The sequence below is a fragment of the Gallinula chloropus genome (assembly GCF_964237585.1).
Source record: "Gallinula chloropus genome assembly, chromosome: 3".
Lineage (NCBI taxonomy): Eukaryota > Metazoa > Chordata > Aves > Gruiformes > Rallidae > Gallinula > Gallinula chloropus.
The window spans coordinates 22,575,364-22,595,574 of record NC_140087.1 but is presented as its reverse complement, the minus strand read 5'-3'; the positions used below and the strand labels follow the sequence as shown (position 1 = coordinate 22,595,574).

The 20,211-nt window shown below is 44.4% G+C and overlaps 1 protein-coding gene across 2 annotated transcripts; it reads right to left on the bottom strand.

Annotated features, from left to right (window-relative positions):
* Positions 1-12,521: 12,521 nt before the first annotated feature.
* RPS12 (ribosomal protein S12) lies at positions 12,522-16,378 on the bottom strand. Of its 2 annotated transcripts, none has more exons than XM_084261497.1 (6): positions 16,344-16,378; positions 16,154-16,205; positions 15,620-15,736; positions 13,924-14,026; positions 13,344-13,445; positions 12,522-12,608 (listed from the first exon to the last, which is right to left on the bottom strand). In XM_084261497.1, exons 2-6 carry the CDS (start codon positions 16,165-16,167, stop codon positions 12,546-12,548), a joined length of 399 nt encoding a protein of 132 aa, XP_084117623.1. In that variant the 5' UTR covers positions 16,168-16,205; positions 16,344-16,378; the 3' UTR covers positions 12,522-12,545. The 2 variants fall into 2 exon arrangements, with proteins under 2 accessions (XP_084117623.1, XP_084117624.1); XM_084261498.1 differs by having other exon boundaries at positions 16,154-16,202; positions 16,344-16,362.
* Between the last annotated feature and the right edge of the window lie 3,833 nt (positions 16,379-20,211).

The window sequence follows — 20,211 nt, the reverse complement described above, 5'->3', positions numbered from 1 at the left end:
TACACTCTTCTTGAGATGTGGAGACCAATTATATGCAGTACTCAAGATGTGGAGGCAAGAAGATTTTCTGGAGTGGCAAAATATTGGCCATGTTCTCGGTACCCTTCCTGATGTGGGCAATTTGGGTTGCAGCTGAACACCGAGCCAATGATGACAAATAACTGCTAACTCAGTATGGCTTGGATTATTCTAAAGCACCACAGAGCTGTTCTAGAGATGCCCAAATTAACTCCAGACAAGAGACTAGGTCACACAACAGCACAGGATAATGCCATGCATAGATACTTGCTTAAGCTCTGGAAGATTGATAACTACTTTACTGGAGTGTGCGGACTTCTCCTGGATTTGGCAGTCCTGTGCCCAGCTGTGGTGCCTACAGTCGCACTGCATAAAACAGACAGGCCAGTGGTCCCTCCTGTGCACCTGAAATGTCTTCAGAATGGTACCTCTCTTTTGGGGAACCCTCTCCTCTCCCCACAAGATGTCCAGAGCTCTGTATCCGATGTGAACAACATCTGAGTTCTATATACTATAGATTTAAAAATTATCAATAAAAATCAGCGGCTAACAAATTCTTCCCAATTTAAAACTTGTTTTCAGTCACTTAGAAAATTTTCCAGCCCTCCATCTGAAGGCCAAAGCATAGCTGTTATGTGACAGAGGGGGATGGAAAGTATGAACTACTTCCTCTTCACCTAGTGCTGCATGTCTTCTCCCTCCCCGTGCACACCACTGATGCACCTCAAAAAATATTTATGAGTTCTCATTCAAATACTTCAGCTGATAAATTTAATATCATATTCCCTGGGGTAAGCAAAAAATAAAATATTGCATCGGCCTTCGCACATGTGGAGATTATATTACTTTACAATGAAACCCAGCAAGCTGTGCATTACAGTTTTTACCACAATCTCCTTGGTAGGAATGTTTCAAATACATTGCATATGTGTGAATACAATATAAGCATACTGAAACGCTTTGAACACTGTAATACATCAGACACTTGAGGCGGGGTGGGGGGGAAAGCCTTCACCTATTTTGGCTCTTATCTTAAGACTATATTGTTCTGTAAGTGCTTAATTTGACACTGGTGTTCTGCAGCCTCATCGATGGTGCTATTTACAATGTACAAAGCGAACTTCCAAACAACTGACCGCTTGAACATAACCCCCAGACCTCAGTAAGTTTGTACCTTATTCACGAAGCAGCTCTGGCAAAGAAAGCAGACAGGAGTGTTTGCTCTGTGTGGTACAACTTCGGGGAAAAAAATACCAAAAAAAACCCAAAAACCCAAGATTAAAGGAGTCGCAGCTGTACAACAAAGTCCCTTGGTTTATGCAAACACATTTCTACACGCCGTAAAAAGGCTAAACATCTGACTGACTTGGATTTTACAAGGCTACAAGACTGGAAAATACGCATAGAAATCGACAACATTCAAAGGCATTAAAGAGTTTCGGTTCACATTTGTTTCCTATGTCGCCAGCTTGCCGGGATCCACCTGCTCCTGTAACTCCAGCCCCGGGGAGCCCGGCACTTCACAGCACCGGCCTTTCGCTCGTCTCTTTTTAATCACCTCGGCCGCGGCCCGTTAGCTGCAGCGCGGCTGCCATCTCCTGCCTCGCTGGGGAAGCGGCAGGCCGGGCAGGGCCGGCTGTGAGGCCGGGGGGGCCCTGGAGCTGCCACCGAGGGGCGAACCACGGCCGGTTAGGGCTTGCGGAGAGCCCCCTTCATTACATGGAGCCGGACTTCGGCGGCCCCTCGGCCCCCGCTCCCCGGCCAGGGCACGACCACCGCCCGCGACGCCGGCCCGCCAGCCAAAGGGCGAAGCGTGGCGCTGGGAAAGCCCCCCGACAAGCAGGGAGGAACCGGTCTCCCCTCCCGAGGGGGGAATACTTCCTCACGCTAAACTTAGTGGCATCGTAACACACGAGCTACAGGCACCTACCTGCGTAGACTAGAAAATCTGAGATGCTTGTAACTGCCCCTCCTCTCCCCCCCCCCCCCCCCCAAGAAAAAAACCACACTGTGTAGCTGTCCACACTTAAACATTCACTTATTTATTAAAGTCAGTAGCTTGGTGTGTTCACCCTTCCCACAATAGAAGGCACAGGCAAGTTGGTGCACCCAGAAAATGAACACACACCATCAGTCCCCTTCATGAACATTTCACAGAATTGTAGGAGTGGGAAGGGACCTCAAGAGATCATCGTGTCCAACCCCCTGCCAAAGCAGGGTCCCTAGGCCACAACACACAGATAGGCATCCAGACAGGTCTTCAATATCTCCAGAGAAGGAGACTCCACACCCCCCTGGGCAGCCTATTCCGGTACTCTGTCACCCTCACTGTGAAAGAGGTGTTGTGACTTACTGACCTCTGCATAGGAACTCAGCGGCAGAGGCAAATCCGCATCACCAGCTTTAATCACAGACCCATAGGGGTGGTTTGGGTGTGATTTCATTGGTTTTGGGTTATTTTGGTGGTGGTTTTTGTTTAATGCACACCAGCCTTCTCCACAGCCCTGGCTCATTTTTAGGGTCTGCTGATCTGCATTACCTTCAAATTACACAAGACCACCATAGAAAACAGCATATGACTGCATGTTTAAAGAATATATACCTGCTGACAGACTTGGACCAAGTGGCACAACCAGCCTTTTTTTCCCTTAATGTTATCTTGAGGTTTGTAACATGCCCTTAAGATAGCAGATGCACACACACAGCCATGAATCTTTGCTCTTCCACTGAATTCCGCTGTCCCTTGTCAGCCATCCTCCCTATGGACCAGTGCTAGAGGGCAATGAGAAACATGCTTTGCAGCTTGCTTCATGGATGATTATTGGCAAAAAAATCAATGGTGAGACAGGAGCCTCTTGGGGCTCAATACCAGATTTTCTTGTGTCTCTTTGACTCAGGCCCTTGCTATTCCTTGCTATCCCTGCTCTGCCCCCACCTACTATTGTCAACTTGTCTGCCTTCTCTTCCCTACACATCCAACCCTCCCCTTTCACTCATCATCTATCTGGAAGTGCTTCTTCTCTCCCTCCACCTTCCTGTTACATCCCAAATCCATGAATGGAAACACTTAATTTTTCCAATAAGAAGTTTTTAAGAAGTTAACTGTGGTTTAAAAATAAAGTAGCAGCTAAACACCAATCAAACACCTTACAGTCAACAAGAACCGGAACCATAGGGTTTGGAAGGGACCTCCAGAGATCATCGGGTCCAATGCTCCTACCAGAGCAGGTCCCCTATGACAGGTCACACAGGGTGGCATCCAGATGGGTTTTGAGTATCTCCAGAGATGGAGACTCCACACCTCCCCGGGCAGCCTGTCCCAGGGGTCCCTCACCCTCACCGTGAAAAAGTTCTTCCCCATGTTGGTGTGGAACTTCCTGTGCTCCAACTTGCAGCCATTGCCCTTTGTCCTGTCTCCACAGAGCACTGAAAAGGGGCTGGCCATTTCCCCCTGTGTGCCACACTTCAGATATTTATAAACATTCAGAAGAAATAGCTATGTTGCTTTAACTATAGTTGAAAAATAAAAATATTTGAGATGGACTACAAACAACAATTTTAGGTCACTGATAACAAGCTTAGCAAAGTTCTCAATGTAATTAGGATCACTGGCACAGGCTGCACAGAGAGGCTGCGGAATCTCCTCTGGAGATACTCAAAACCCACCTGGACACTGTCCTGTGCAACCTGCTCTGGGTGATCCTGCTTTGGCAGGGGGGTTGGACTAGCTTATCTCCAGAGGGCCCTTCCAACTCCTCCTGTTCTGTGATCTTATGGGAGAGGTTGGCTGATATTACCTACATTCACAACCATACTCAATCAACAACATGATGGATTTTATTGTAAGATAGTGGAGACAGACATACAAAGGGCACTGCAATTCCATCTCTGTTTTTTTGGCTGTAAGCTGGTTTGGCTGAAGCTTTTTTCTTCTGAATATAAGCAAGATTACTCATAACTCATGTCCAGTCAACATTTTTAGGTGCCTTCTCACACAACAAGAGGTAGAAGAGGCACATATATTCCAGTTTACTTTCAAGTGAAGAGTACATATAAATAAGTTTCAGGGCCAGACAACGATGCTGTTCACAATGACCAGGAAAGGATCAAGACATGTGAAAAGAAACATTAAAAGCTAGCATGCTGAGTTTAAAACAGATGGGTTAGATAGCCACAAGGGAGGTCAGAGCTGGATGAAATTTGTATTTGGATCTAAAACATACCTATGGAAGGAATGGAAAGGTGAAAGTCAGTCTGACTAAATTGGAATTGAATGTATGTTTTTAAAAGTACAGTAGCTTGCTAAATTCCATGCACAGAAAGGCATTTCTTGTGCATGTGCAGACAAACACTGTATTTTGCTGCCCTGAAAAAAGCAAAACCAAAGGGTGTTACTTGAATATTGTCCATTCAAATAAATGGATGAAAAAGAGAATATATACCATAGCTTGTATTGACGTGAAAACACTTTTATATATATGGATATCTGAGGGTGTTTCATTTTTTTTTTTGTGAAGGGGTTCTACAAAACATGACCTCCATTCCCTGAAATACGTACTCTTAATGCTGGAAAGATCTTGGGTTTTTTTCCTCCCCATTTGCCATCCTAAACCTGTCCTAAGGATCTGTAGTATGTTATCCAACACACTGGCTGCTAACAATACAATCAATATAAAAGGTTACTTAGGGGGCATGGCTTTTGTTCTGACCTCAAAATACAAAGCTTATTTTAACAGGGTTTTGAACTCTTTCACTGTGGAAAAAGTCCTGGAACCATTAAAAAAAATTAAGCATACTGGAATTACAGGTTTTACAAGAACAAAAACAGGAAATTTGCTTTAATAAACATATTTCTGCACATTGACGTAAAATACATTTTTTCAGTTTCATAACTCGATTGTAAAATTTTACTGTGTAGGAACTTGGCATGCCAGTCACTGAGCAAAACTCCTCCTGTTTCACTGACTTTTAGAAATGAATATCTGACCACTTACACATCGGTATTTTTGTAGAGATCTGACATACAAATTCTATCATTGTACTTAAAACTGTAGAAGTTACTCTTGTTCTACAGACACTAGCCTCAGGCTACAGCAAAGATGAACAGATTAATGATATTGACTGCACTAGAGGACTACTTGAGGTTAACAAACTTTCAGTAAGATAAGAAAAATAGCTGCTACGTCAATTTGCACATAAAAATCTTCCCCCTTGTAGTTCTGTATCTTTCTATAACTCTTCGTGCCTAATAATCCTGCAGCAATACAAAATATCAGATGAACATTATTTTTTTTAAACAAACCAATCAGGTACAGTTATATGAGTTCATAAACTTCTGAAAAGCATGGTTGCTACTTATTGAAAGTATTTAATACTGTATTGCTCACACAGGTACAGTGAAAGTATTTTAAATACTGTAAAAAGTCCCAATTGCTTCTGAATTGTTAGAGGGGAAAAGGTCCTGTAAGGTAGTGATTTTTAAGTTAGTTTTCACCAGCTCACATAACAACCCAGACACTTTTGGAATTAAAAGGAAGCAGCAGTTACCAATGGCTGAAAGTTGTTTACTTCCATTAAAGATCATATCATCATTTGTCAGCTACATGAAACAGCTAATGTAGATTAAGGACTTCTTGTAGGTGGACCTTCCCTCGAAAATGCCAAAGCATGAGAAAATCATGAATGTGTGCAGGATAATTATATATGAGAACTACTAACCACTTCATCTGCTCAACTTTGTTAAAAATTCTTAAAATTAATTTGCTTGCTCAGCAATGTCTGAAGATCTTGTGCATTTACTTAATGGTCTAAAACTGCTGAGAAAATTTGCAATGAATTTTTTTTCCTTTGGGCTACCTAAGTCAAGCCACAACTGTGCTCACCCAGCATCAAGTATCTGGTTCAATGGCCTAACACAAATTAGGCTTCACATCCCAAACACATACACATCCAAAGAGAAAGACAAGACTGACAAATGGAGGTAGGCTCAGAGTTCCTTTGCATCACTGGATGAGACCTTCATGAGGTCTCCAAGAAAGGGAGCATGTTTTCGAGACCATGTTTGCACCAGGTAACAGGGACACAAGAGGGACACTGGCTCAATGCAGATGCTGGGATAACCAGGCTCTGTAATACTAACAAAGAACAAAGAATTGCCTCCATCTGTTTGGCTAAATCAGGAACATTAGTCAGAAAATACTGGGGTTCATGTTTATTTGTAGCAAAGCATAAAGAATACCATGTTTTAACACTAAGTATATTTTCTTCATGAAGAATTAGTGCTCCCCCTCTGTAAAATATGCATGAAGTAAGACTGGAAGATGTGTTTCTCTCTTGGCAAAGCAAGCAGAAGGACTGGCTGGAGCCTGCAGAAATGCTTGTGCCACATGGTAATTGCTGCTGACGAGCCTAGATCCCCTGGTGTTTGTGCTACTGCAATAAACATCAGCACATTACAGCTGATCCCGAGATGTGAACCAGCCATCCTAGTTAAAAGTTACCTTCAGGTGAGCGCCCCAGCTTCTGCTACACATTAGGAGCACACATAGCTCCCTCTTCACCAGAGTAAGCACTGCCATCATCCTAGGCTGCAAGGGAGTGAGACAGTAGAACAAACACTGGCATGGAAAAAGCACGGAGGACAGGGACAGCCAACTCATCACGACTCCATCAAAGTAGAAGTCCTACAAATACACAGTGGTGCTGTCCAGATGCTCAATGTTTATGATCCAATGGAAATTGCACAAGACAAAGGCTGTGCTGGCCAGGATGGCACATGTGCTTCCAAAACAAGCTTAACTTTTAACAATTTGTTTTTAATCTCACATCGGATGTTCTTCCAATATTGCCTGGAAGTCTGTACTTGGCACCTTAACAATGACTTACTAGCATTTCTTCAAAGCACTCTGGTAGTTTCTACTTCATACAGGAAGATAAAAATTTAGGGCTGGAAGGGACCACCAGTCTGTGCAAATCCACTAAAAAGTGGCATTTCAATCCAAGAAGAAATCAACTCTGTTGTTTCTGCCAACCAAACACCACAAAACACACATAGTTGAGCAAAACATCGCACATTGTTCCCATCCCACAAGGAAAACCTGCAAGGGACATTAAATATGATCAGCAGAGGAACAGGTCAGTCCTTGAATTCCAACTCTGAATCAGATTTAAACCCCAGTCTCAGGTTTAACACCACCTAACTGCATCCTTTCAGCAGACAGGTAACAGGTACTTTTCAGGTGATGACTACAGATGGCTACATGAAAAATAATTCTACTCCTTTAAAACCTTATCTGAAATCCTGCAGGACTCAACAATATCAATAAATCTTCTACAGCAAAACAAAAATGCCATCAAGAAAGTGTGAAGAAGCCAGGCTAGTCGACAAAGTAGAGGTCTCAGAAGCACATGCTAAGCCTTCCAGTATGAAAGAGGATTAGCAATCACTTGTCTTCCTGAGCCTATTTGGGAAAAAAACCCAAACAAACCACAGCACAAAACCAACCAAATTAACTTTCATGAAATATTAAGATGAAACAAAGTCTGGGTGGAATTAAGCCCTCTACCATTCCACTAGGAATGGTCTTAAGTATAAGGTATAGCAAGTATCAAGTAAACTGAGCTTTAATCAGTTCTCCAGTGCTGACCCTGCAGAGGTTCTAAGGTCGCTACCAGGAAATGAAACGTTAGAGGGAAAAAACCTAACTCAATATCTCAGTGTTTTTACCAGAATATTAAGATCTCAAATTCCTTCTGGCAAAAATATTTGTAAGTGTTGGTTCTGCTCCAGTGGAAAACCCCTTGGCATGAAAAGGGAGTTGTCATTCCCTGGTATTGATTGCCACATAAAACAATGACTTATTAAAAAAGTCATAGCCACCAACTTTTATCATTCCATCATTGCAAAAGAACCACTGCCTAACATACTTGCTCTGGACTACAGCTCTCCTTACTTGAACCTCTCTTCTCTCCAAGTTGGCAAATCACACTTGACTGCAATCAAGAGGAAATGCATAACCCAGCTACTCAAGTAGCAATTCCGATATCCCATGGCACAGATGAAACAGAAACCATTGTGATAATGAAGATACCTTTTCCCACACATGCTGAAAACAAGTTAAAATGCAATGAAGAATATTCTGTGAAGCTGAACAGTCCAAAGTGCATTGAACTCCTACTTCCCAATTTGTTTGCACGTCTAAAATACATAACTCCTTAAGAACCTATTAACATTTCAATTAAGCCTAATAACTTGGCTAAACAGATCAATTTGCAACATGTTAATTCTTGAGCTTTATACACATAATCTATAGATGTTTCTTGCCCATATGTAGCATTTAGGAAAAAAGAAAAACTTGCTACAAGAAATTTCACTCTTCCTGACAAAAGTGAAAAGCAGTATACTACCAACTCCAAATCCATGAAGAGACATCTCACCTGTATTTCGCATGCCTCTGAAGCTGGTGCTATTGTACTATTCTAGCCTAACCAAATACATCTTACTGCAACCTTCTGGTAGGTTGTGAATGCTCACAGAACGTTTTTCTTTACCCAGTATATCCTATTTCTCAAGGGTATCCCTCTGCAGCACTGTAAATAAATACACCCCGAATTCAGAAACTATCACCTCACATTGCTGTAGGTTGTCTATCATCCTGAATCAATGCTTTTCCACTTGCATGCCCTACAACTCCATGACTACAACTTTGCTCTTAAAATACAATCCCTCTAAGGCAATAGTTTGACAGAAAATCCAAGGAGACCAGAACACAACATATTACTTTGGTTTTGCCATAAGGACGTATCAAGGGAACTGCAAAGGGGAGGAACTTTAGATGTTAAATACACAAGGTGAACAGACTGCTACAACCTTTATTTTTATTCATCCTCCTTTTCCTTTCACTTGAAGATGATCATCTCAGAACTATACTTCACCTGGACACATTTCCTCTTTGTCCATCAATGACTTTTATCAAGCCTACAAATTAACCATAGCTCTCTATTACAGTGGATCCACAATTAAGAGCAACTAACTAGTTGCTAGGTGGTTGCTAGGGAAATATCAAAGGGAATTGTTGAAAGTAACACCTGTAAACTATCCTGGAACACCAAGAACATCTAGGCAAGGTATCTCCACACACAGCCAGTTGGTAGTAAAAACTCAATTCCAGACATTCTTAGCTGTCTTCATACAATGTTAACACCCCCACAGGTCAAGACCTTTGCCAAGGTGAAGATCCTTCCTCCACACAGGCACAGGGATGACTACGAGGCAACAGTTACAACTACATGTAAGTTACTAGCCAATCATTGTAACTGTGTGTTTGGAGTTCACCACACAAACCCAGAACACTGGGAGTATACCACCTTGTAACCTTTGTGTATAACAAGTGCCAGCTTCAGGTGGATTTGTGGAAATCCACTAGCACCCAGGCCTCAACAAAAGCAGCATCTCCACTCTGTGGGGGAACTGGCTTACTGTACACTGTGTAGCAAATCTGCTTTCCAGATACCCTTCCTATTCACTGTTCCCTCATTCCCCCCCTCAATGGAATGGGAAAGAAAATTGAAGAGGAAAAAAATGCAAGTAGTAAATCCTTTGCATTGAAATATAAAGTTTAATAGGCTAGAAAAATAAGAGACACAAACATACAAGCAATGAGCAGCACAAGTCCTTGCCACCCAAAACAAATGCTCAGATAGTTCCTGAGCCACACCACCTTCTGGGCTAGTTATATACAGAGGACAGTAGGGAATATCCTTTTGTCCAGCTTGGATCAGCTGCCCTGGCTGTGTCCCCTCCCAGCTCCTTGAGGGCCTCCAGCCTTCTTGCTGGGAAGGCACGGAGAAGCTGAAGAGTCCTTAACTGCTAAGCAACAATGAAAGACATCAGTGTTGCCACTGCTCTCATCCTGACTCCCAAACACAGCACTGCACCCATGAAAATTAACTGTGTCCCTGCCAAAACCAGGACAGTGGCTTACTTCACACAGAAGGGCAAAGACAAACTTCTGTCTATTGTTTGCCTATGATTAAAAAGCACAATTTTATCAGCCCTAAGACAGGCTTAGCTTCACATGGTTATACACATCCAGAGGTAGCTATCTACAGATGATGTATTTGCCTGAATTCTTTCCCTCTGCAGTCAGTGAAGTGTATCTGAACTAGGGACCACACTTCTCCATTTTCCTAGGTAATTTTTAGAAAACAAAATGAAATGCTGAATTTTTGCCAAAAAGCCCAACCTGGAAACACTGCTTGCATAGGCTAGATTTTTCTCAAATTTGAGTACATCTATTGATTTCATCTTTCAAAAAAACTTAAAGCTACCAAACTGGAGTTGATTCACTTGCACACTTAACCCACAACCAGAAGTGTAAGGAACTAAGTTGACCACTACTCCTTCAATCAAGCCATTTTCAACATCAGCAACACACAGGCCATTGAAGTCAGGTACTGAGCTCATTTGGGATCCAAAATCCTTTTCTAATCTAACTGATGTATATCTAACTGATGTAACAGCCAGCCAAGGAAAAGCAATCCATAAATCCTACTGAGACTGTCAAGACTACAATTTTCTCTAGAATATAGCTGTAAACATCCTAAAAATATTAAGAACACAGCTTAGGTGTATTGTATAAAAAAGGTGCAGTTTTAAAACAGGAGGAAAGATGAAGCATGCTTTGGTGTGCTTTCATACTCAATTTAGCCAATTGTCTTTCAACTCTTTTTAGAAAGGAATATTCTTACAAATCATGTTTGTTTGGAAACCTCCATTAGTAACAGCACGAACCTGGGCCAGGGCACGTTCAGATTGGATGTTAGGAAGAGGTTCTGTACTGAGAGGGTGGTTGGGCACTGGAACAGGCTCACCAGGGAAGTGGTCACAGCACAAAGCTTTACTGAGTTCAAGTGTCTGTACAATGCACCCAGTCCCATGTGCTAACCTGGCTGGCCCTGTGTGTGGCCAGGAGCTGGACTCTATGATCCTTATGGGTCCCTTCCAACTCAGGATATTCTGTGTTTTAATGAAATAAGAGCTGTACTCTTACAGAGATTACTTCTCTAGGTTTCCACTACGCAAAAACATCCAACTGGAAAATGGTAGCATTCATACATTTGTGTCAAGAACTCCATTTTAATACTAGCTTGACATGAACTTAAGTGTTAGAAGCTGGTTAGCCCTTTTACTGAGAAACTTACAGACAAGACTCAACATCTCTATGAAGCTCAGCACAAGGGTGGTACATTTCTTGTTTTTAATCCAGACTTGGGACAGGTGACCCCATGAAGTACACCTGAAACCATCACTACAGAAACCTCCCAAAAATCCAAGACACAGATCTAGCTACTAGAAAGCTGTGACAGGGCCAAGCCAGAGATACTTCAAGAGCTTTAATGACAGCCATTAGAAAGTGCATCTGAGCCCAACACCTGGAAAGGATTCCCACCTGTACAACACATGAATGACTGGGGTTGTCAAAAAAGGGTTTACAAACCATTAGGAAGATCAAGCTCAAGAGCCAGGTAAGTAAACAGAGATCCCATGCCCCCAGTCTACAGGTGCCCAGCTCCACATTTTCACAGGTGTCTCAGCATAATGGAGCAATTCTAAGGAGTCTCTACAGCAAGCCTAAGACAAATAAAGCAACTCATAGGGGAGAGAAAGGAAAGCAATCTTACATTGCAGTTGGAATCACATGTTCTTTCAAAAAGGAAAAAATAAATCAGCAAAACAAGAAGTTCCGCACTTCACAAGCGTGTTGTTGTTTTGCCCCAGCTGAGAGCCAAGCACTAAGAGGGTTGTGTGGGCAAGAACCGCAAACCTCACTAACTCCCAAACACAGCATCCCACCAACTGCTAGAAAGTAAGTTATCCTAGCTAAAACCAGGGCAAAGTGAAACTAAGACATCAGGCAAGGCAGTTCAACACTGCCTTGTTTGGGCTGTGAAATTTCAACTACTTCATTACTCTTAGTGTCAGATCTAGAAGCACATGAGAATTTAGACACAGCTAATTCCACCCAGTTTACTTCAGAATTGAGGGGAAAATAACAAAATCTTGTGTCAGTAAATTCCCTGAATAAGACATTTAAAATCCTGCAGCATCTCAGAAGGTTTGGGTAACGGTTAAGGCTGTTCTCCTCATTTGTTTCAGCAGAGGGAGCCAAGTTTTCATCACAGATGCAGCAGTATTTAAGACCCTCCCTAACCCTGCAGAAGTACAGGCCTAAGCACTGACAAGCCAAGGCAGTGATCAGCCATCAGCATTTCTGCAACCAAGCAGCTGTGTCAAGTTCCTTAAGACAGTAACCTCTGAGGAAGGAGCAGGAAACAGAACCTCCAGACAACAGGAATGGCAGGGATTGACATTTTTAGCAAGCTGACAGTTCACACACTAATAAAAGTACCCCATGACCTACAAAGTTCTTTTCTCTTCTGATGTTATCCTTTGCAACTCAAAGAACTGTTCCACAGATACCCATTAATCACACACACACCAGTCAGGTTCAAAATTTATTTTCTGTTCATTTCTTGCACTTGAAGTACTCTTCGATGACATCTTTGGCCTGAGATTCCTTGCCATAGTCCTGTAACACAAGATAATATATAAGCAACATACAGACCCATTCAAAACAAAACCTACTTCGATAAAAGAACAACTGAGTTGGACAATTTTTGCAAGGCATTCCCAAATATTGCATACAACCAAACAAGCAATCTGCCAGCTGCTTTCCCTGAAGTCCCTAATACAATTATTCCAACACAGGACTATTCTATTACATTCATGTGTTAACACCCACTGGTGCAGATTCAAACAAATTCTTCAATTTCTGCTGGAAAGCTAAGTAGAGCATATGGAACAGTGACAAACATGAAAACATATGCAGAAGGCATTGGTCTGTTGTGAAGATGTAGCCATCTCTTGGGACCTCAAAGACAACAAAGTCTTCAAGGCTCGTACTGTGGCTTTACTTTACCAGTGTAATTTTAAAATATGCTCTGCAAAACATTTTGAAGTTGAGCAGACACATTGAACTGGCTTTTTTTTTTCCTGAAGCAAAGTTTCATCTAAACAGTCTTAATGGTCACTGGCAAGTGGGCATCAATGTTTTAATGATACATCCATTAAGTCACAAAATGAGTATCTTAAACATGAAAAATACAGAACAGGGAAGTAGGTAATTTCCTCTAACAATGGAAATCAACTATTTAAAATAAAAATCAAGAGATCTCTTCAGCAGTCCCTTATCTAAAGCAACCTTATCTTTGCCACTTGTCATAAGTGGAAAAAAAAATATCAGCTATAATTAGCATCATCTTACTTTGACAACCACACAGCTGCAGCCCACTACTTTGCGAGGTTTTCCTTCTCTGTCGATCTTGCAGAGCCCTACCCATTCACCCAGCTTCTTGTTGTCATCAACCTGTGTGAAACACCGCATTACGTTAGAAAGAGCCACTTAACATCACTGGGTGCAGCACAAACCCTGCTGTACTGTCAGAAGTATTGGGTAACGGATGGCTGCTTTCCTCACTAGTATCAGTAGAGGGAGCCAAATTATCATCATTGTACAGCATACACAAGTGTTTGACAGAGTCACACTCAGACTACTTCCACAACCCTTGCAGCATTAATTCAATTTCTTCTTAATTACACAGTCCACCATTTAATTTTAACTTGGCAAGATGCCCAACTCACATTCTTTGCCACAATTTCTGTACTGCTTCTATGACAACCACACAGAACTAAACTAATCTCTGCTGCTAAGAGAAGTTTTGCTTAGGTAAGCTGTATAAAGAAATGCAGCAGTTCCCAAGGTTTAGCTCTCTAATGCTGAAATAACCAGCTTATATTGCAAGGATAACCTCTTCCAAACTTGTGTGTCAAGTTCCACCACTCACCTTTATTAAGTTGATCTGATGTTCTGCACAAAGTGCTTCAACTAATTTTACGTATGTGGGTTCATCACAATTTGAAGCCAGAACACAAAGATGGGCTTGGCGTCTAAAAGAAGTGAAAACTGAAAAATGTAACTTCAAACACTGCTTAAACTTGAACAAATAATCAAAACTTAAGAACAAAATTAATCTCATGCATTTCTAGACAACCACTCCCTACATTGCATTTCTGGCTTTAAGACACCATGTGCTTTTGAAATACTAAATATGCTTATATGACCTACTAAGTGCTTTTCCTGTTTTTTCATATATGTAACAGGTTACTCACACCATCAGCTTTATCTGATTATTACAGTTTTGGAAGCTCTTAAAAATGCCAAGAAATAAACTCTCAGCCACTGGAAAAAAGGTATAATGCTTGGACAAAGAACTGGTGCCACTATTAGAAAATAAAGTTTCAAGCTACTTTATCTTGTTTGACTCCAGTTATAGTAATTTAGCACTGGAATTGTAATTAACAAATTTAGAATTTTTAAGTTGTTATAAGCTCTTCAGAACAATCTTTTCTACTTACATTCAAACCAGCTGTTATGTCAGGGCCTCAATTCTAATTAGGATCTTTGTATACTGTGGTACAACGTTAAGAATACCAAAGGGATACCTGACAACAGAGAGAGCTGTATAGGTCTTCTATGCTTCATCTATTGTAATTTGACCACTGCAACAAAGACAGTTTTCTCTACAGCCATCTTCACCATGAGCTTCACCAGATTATTTCAGAAACATCTCCATGTAAGAACCACCACACACACATCATTCTCTGAACACCTAGCGTAAGAATTTATAGTTCAACTCAGAACTCTTAGAAAGTAGTTGTCAGTTACCCAAATTGCGCTCCCCGATTACTTGGCACCTTGCCGAAGAACCTCTTGCATACAGGTTTGTCAGACTGCTGTTCTCACTCATAAGACGAGTGAAGGGGGATCCGATAAAATTTTTAAGTCATCACCCAAACACTGCAGCATTACATTTAAGTACTGTCTATTCTTGTAAGAATGCACTTATATATACACAAACAGGTGTATGCACATATATATAGCGATTCACCCTACAAAGAAAGCATAACTAACATGGTTGGCACACATCAACTTTAATACTGCTTTGATGTTGTACCAAAGAAATTGTTCACAGTTGCAATACAAATCATAGTTAGCAACAAAGCAGAGGAAAACGATGAATTTCCATTTCTCCTCAAAAAACTAGGTCAACCCTTACAGGTTACATCTGACATACATACTAACACTCCCAAATACCGTTCTTAGAAAAACTTTAAATTAAGACTTTGTAATTTCTTGACACACATAATTTTTGGGCCCCAAATGTCCATAACAACATACTGTGAGTGCCATTCTTCACAAAATAAATCCACGTAAAACTTGATGGCACTAGGGTCACAAAAAGACAGAATCTAGCGCACTAGATGTTGTTGTCCTTGAATCATTTGAGTTCAGCATCTGTGTTTTAAGACCACAATTAAAATACCCCAAAACACAGACTCCAAAAGACAAAACCCATTGGCAGTTAAAACCCATCCCTGCAAGAGTTTTCAACTAAAGATCTGGGCAAAATGAGCACTGCTTGTGTTCAACATACATCAGCCAGTGTAACTAGTCGCCATAGGTAAGATGGGAACACTTACTTGTCCAAGGCTTTGGCTGCCTCGCGAATACCACGACCTAGGCCATCATGGATAAGTGCGGTCTTCAGCACTTCTTGCAGAGCGGTGTTAACATCCATTACACCTCCAGCAGTAATGCTAAAGAGAAGACAAATATTGCTTTGGTAATGCCACCACCTTAAAACTATAAGCAGAAGCGTCCCGTTCACCTGCAAGCATCCAACCAGTAAAGATAAAGAAAAAAAGGCAAGCTGAAGAACCAAGCCAAATGGGAAAACGAACACAGAGAAGAAGCCAGGAGGGATTCAGCCGAGCTGGCAAGCTACCCAGCCCTGCCGGCTCCTCGCTCCCTCCCGTGGAGAAGCCATGCACGCAGCCACTCCGGCAGACAGACCCTCGCAGCGGCCCCAGACTCCCGCCTGCAGGAAGCGTGCGGCAGCTCCGTGACGGGTCCCGCAGCGCAGGCCCGAAACGGCACAAAACGGCGCGGTCGGGAGAGACGCGGCCCACGCGGCCCCTCCGCCCGCCGCCCCCATCGGCCCCGGCCCCGCTCACCCTTCCTCGGCCATGGCGCTCTCGGTGGGTGCTGTCCCCGCCCGGGTTCCTGCTGCAAATATAGATACAGGCCGCCCCGGTAAGTGACGCCGGCCGCCCCGGGGCCCCCGCCCGGCCCGCTCCCGCCGCGATGCCCGGCCAGCCGCGGGGATTCAGCCTGGCAGGCCCCGGCGCCATCACTGCTACTCACCCCGGCACCGCCGCGAGCCGCCAACGGAAGAGAGAGAGTAGGCCTTCCGCCTCACGCTCTTATAGCTCGTGAGGACCCCAGCGCGCGCGCGCGCGGAGGCTGTCCGCGGCGCTGCCTGATTTGGCACCTCGCCCGCCGAGCTACCGCCCCTTCGTAGCCACGGAGACGGCTAGCAGGGCGCCTCCCTCGCTGCCAGAGCGGGCCCGGCTGCACGCTCCGTGCCGTGCCGCGGGGAGCGCCGGCAGCCGGCTGGGGCGCGCCGGGGGCTGCGTTCTGTCATCTTCCCTAGAGCAGCAGCCGCACCTGTGGCTGCTGGGAGCGGTCAGGCTTCGGGCGGCGCCGCCTCTCAGTACCAGTCGGCCCAGAGGAGGAGGCAGAACAGGCCTGGCTTAGACCTCTGCCGCCTTTCTGCGGGGCCGGCGGCACGGAGCGGTGACTCGGGAGCGTACGGCCGCGCGCTCCTGCCCCCGACAGGCGCTCACACACGCTGCCCGCCCGCGGGCACCGGCGGGCGGTCTGGCGGGTCTGTGCACCTGTAGCACGGCCGCCGCGATCCAAGCGTTACTTGCTCAGGCGCGACGCGGAGCTTTGTCCGTCCTGCCCGTCCTAGGCTTGTGAGATGAGGGTTCGGAGCCCTGCTGTCCCGGTTCCGGGCAGGATAGAGCCAGCTCCCCCGAGCAGCCAGCGCAGGCGGCTTGGCCGAGGATGTTTCGCACACCGCGTGGCCTCACGCCCCCGTACAAGCGGCTGGGCGGGGAGGGGTGGGTCTGTGCGGCTTCGGTCTGCGGGGCAGCCGGGCGGAGGGTGGGTAACACGCTCCGTGTTACCGCTCTGCGCGTTTTCTGTTAGGGGTTCTGTCGTTGCTGCCCCTCTCTCGCTGGGCTGTGGCAGTGTGGGGGGGTTCTGTCTGTCTGTCTGTCTGTCTGTCAGTCTGTCCTGCCTGAGCACGTGGTGCTTAGGAGCTGCCTGGGGCTGAACCGTGACACTGTACGTATTTGTAAATAATAATAAAAAAAATAGTGGCAAAGCATAAGAAAAGTAGCAATACTGATACCCACAGTTTATGGCTAAAGGGGCCAGGCACGTTTGTCACCAATGTTGTCAGCTGCCTTTTGTGCAATGGCCGCCTTTGATCTTGGTATCGCCGCAGGGCAGGCCGTTGGCTTGGTCCGAGCTGTGAAGAGTCCCTGTCCCCACAGTGACCCAGCGGGGCAGGAGAGGGTAGAGAGGGAAGAGCCTCAGCAGGCTCGGAGCTGCCCGCAGGACTCCGGCTCAGGCAGCGGCAGCACGGCCTTTCTGAGCCTGCCTGGGGAAAGCCTGGCCTATCAGGCTGTGCCACCAGCTATCTCTCCCCACACCCCTTCCTCCCCCAATACCTTTGAGGCAGGCCCTTTATGTTACAGAGATCTAGAAACGGCAGAAAAACAGGCATGGAGATCGAAGTCTAGTGTGGGGGCACTCCCCTCCCTGCACTCCGAGCTACCAAGGCCAAAGCCGGTAGGAACAAAACTGCTGACAGCCCTAAGGTGCAGATAGCCACCTTCAACTATTGCAGCTCAGCTTCAGGCAACATAGGGCAACCCCAGTTGCAGTACCCTAGTGGGTTGCATCACTGTAACTCCAAGACAGGTGTTCTCATTTAGTAGCCGTGACTTCTCCCTTCTTTTCTTCACAAGATGTAGGAACATACAGGTTTCTTCATACTGGTCAGAACCCAGAAAGCACATAAACACACATAAGCTACAACAGTCACCTTCTTTCCCTCTCCCCAGGGAGAATGTTTTTCCATATATCTTATCTACCACTTAATCTTCCTTGCCCATGAAAAAGTCCCAAAGACAACTAATTGATAGAGTTTTTATACCAAGTGGAACAATAAACCATTTCTCCTTCGAGGTCATCAAAGGATAACAAGAAGTCATTAGCCAGGGTTAACAATAAACACCAGTGTTGCTTGATAAGAGCAATATATATTCTGCCCAGGAAGTGGAAGTATGCACATCGGAAAGATTTGTATTACAGCAAAAGTGATAATCACAGCCAATTTATAGTCTAATGTTCTAGGAACTGAATATGCACATACAGCTTTCCTAGCATGCCTGCACGAACAAAGCTGTGCTAAGATAAAAATTATGTGTATGTAGAGGGGAGGTTTGCACTGGCACTGAATTCTGTGCTGAAATGTGGGTATAGCCCAGTAGGTATACACATCTGTGTGTAATAATTAATGGAAGTGTGTGACCCCGTTTGAAAGTCCACTCCAGTGCACAGTGTGGTGTTAATGTGAGCCCAGCATGTGTGTGAGCACGGTGCACACTGTGGGTACTGCTCCACCTTTATGTCTTTATTCCTACAAGGAGTGGTTAGTTTCTTAACCCCTGTATTTTCTGTTAGAGCTATGATGGCCCTTTAGCACCCTGCCATTTAACTGCTGGCATACAGCCACAGGATATGACACATTTAAGCCAAGGACTGCAATCCTGTGCTAAGAGAATACTTCTAGCACACTGGAGTACAGGTGAGCAGGTCACAAGCAGAGTGCTAGAAAATTAATTGCTGGCAGGAGAACCAGCCTGGGTTCGAGGGGCTGAGGTGGTGTCAGCGCAAACACTTGCCTGGTGTTTCAACTGTGCAGCCAGCCTCAGCAGAGGAACTCGCTCCCCTCCATATCTGCTTACGTTACAAGCAGCATAACATGCTGTCTGTAGACTTGGATTCAGGAAAACTAGTAGCAAGCTGCTGTGACATGACATTCAAGAACTTGGATTCTCACCGGCCTGCTGTTCTGGGCAACCCATTCAGACGCAGCATCTCACTGCATATATTTAAAAATCCTGGGAGTATAGATACTACCCTCTGTGGTTTCAGTTTAGTTCCCTGACTGTCCCACCTTTCCAGGGTGGCAGGCTTCCTCTTGCTTTTCTTCTATGACCAAAATGGCAACTGAACCTGGTTTTCTTTTAAAACGAGTGGCTCTGCAGTGAGGGTGTAATGCTTCACTCTGCCTGGGCCTGGTCCCTTTTGCTTTCTCTACTCTCCTTGCCTCTTGCTGCAGTAACCTTTACCTTTGACAGGTGCTCTCCCTGCAATGGCAATGCATCTCTTTTTTCAAAATGCCAGCCTCCAGTGATAACTTAAGTGCTGTGTTGTAAACTGTGGAGACTCAGGAACTGAGTAATGGGTAGTTCAGACAGTGGCACAGCATGGAGAGGCTGCCAGGTAGGCAGGTGAGGGAAAGTGTCAGGTATTATAAACTCACAAGAGAGTTCCAGGACACTGCTAACCTCTGAACAATCAGTTCAGATTGTTCACTGCTGAACAATCCTTGCAAAGCTCACTTTCCTCTGAGATCTGTTTCTAGAAATAAAAAAACACAGGAATTTGCTGTGGTTGTATTTCTAATGTCACAAGATAGAATTATCTCATTTTCTTCCCCAAATAGACATGATTTCTCAGTCTTGTGGAACATTGGATTGGACCCGATGATCTCTCGAGGTCCCTTCCAACCCCTACAATTCTATGATTCTTGATTGAATTGGAAACCTTCCTACAAATAGCACCAGTGCACATTTTACCTTACTCTTCCTAAACAACTACCGTACTCATTTCCTGGCCACACAGTCATAAAAAAAAAAAAAAGTTTTTGCATCATAAAGCTGGGAGGCTGGGCTTTTTTTATGGATTTTCTTGCCCTGTATCCACAGAGGTCCTGGTCACCAGCCCAGAGAGGAGAGATGTGTATTTCCAAGTGCCTCCAGGTAACAGTCCAGAACAGCCAACCACATGCTGTTACTCAGGAGTGTGAGATGTCTGTGCTGAGTTTCAAGTGCCTGGAGAAATGATGGTGAGACCATTCTGGTGTCTCAGA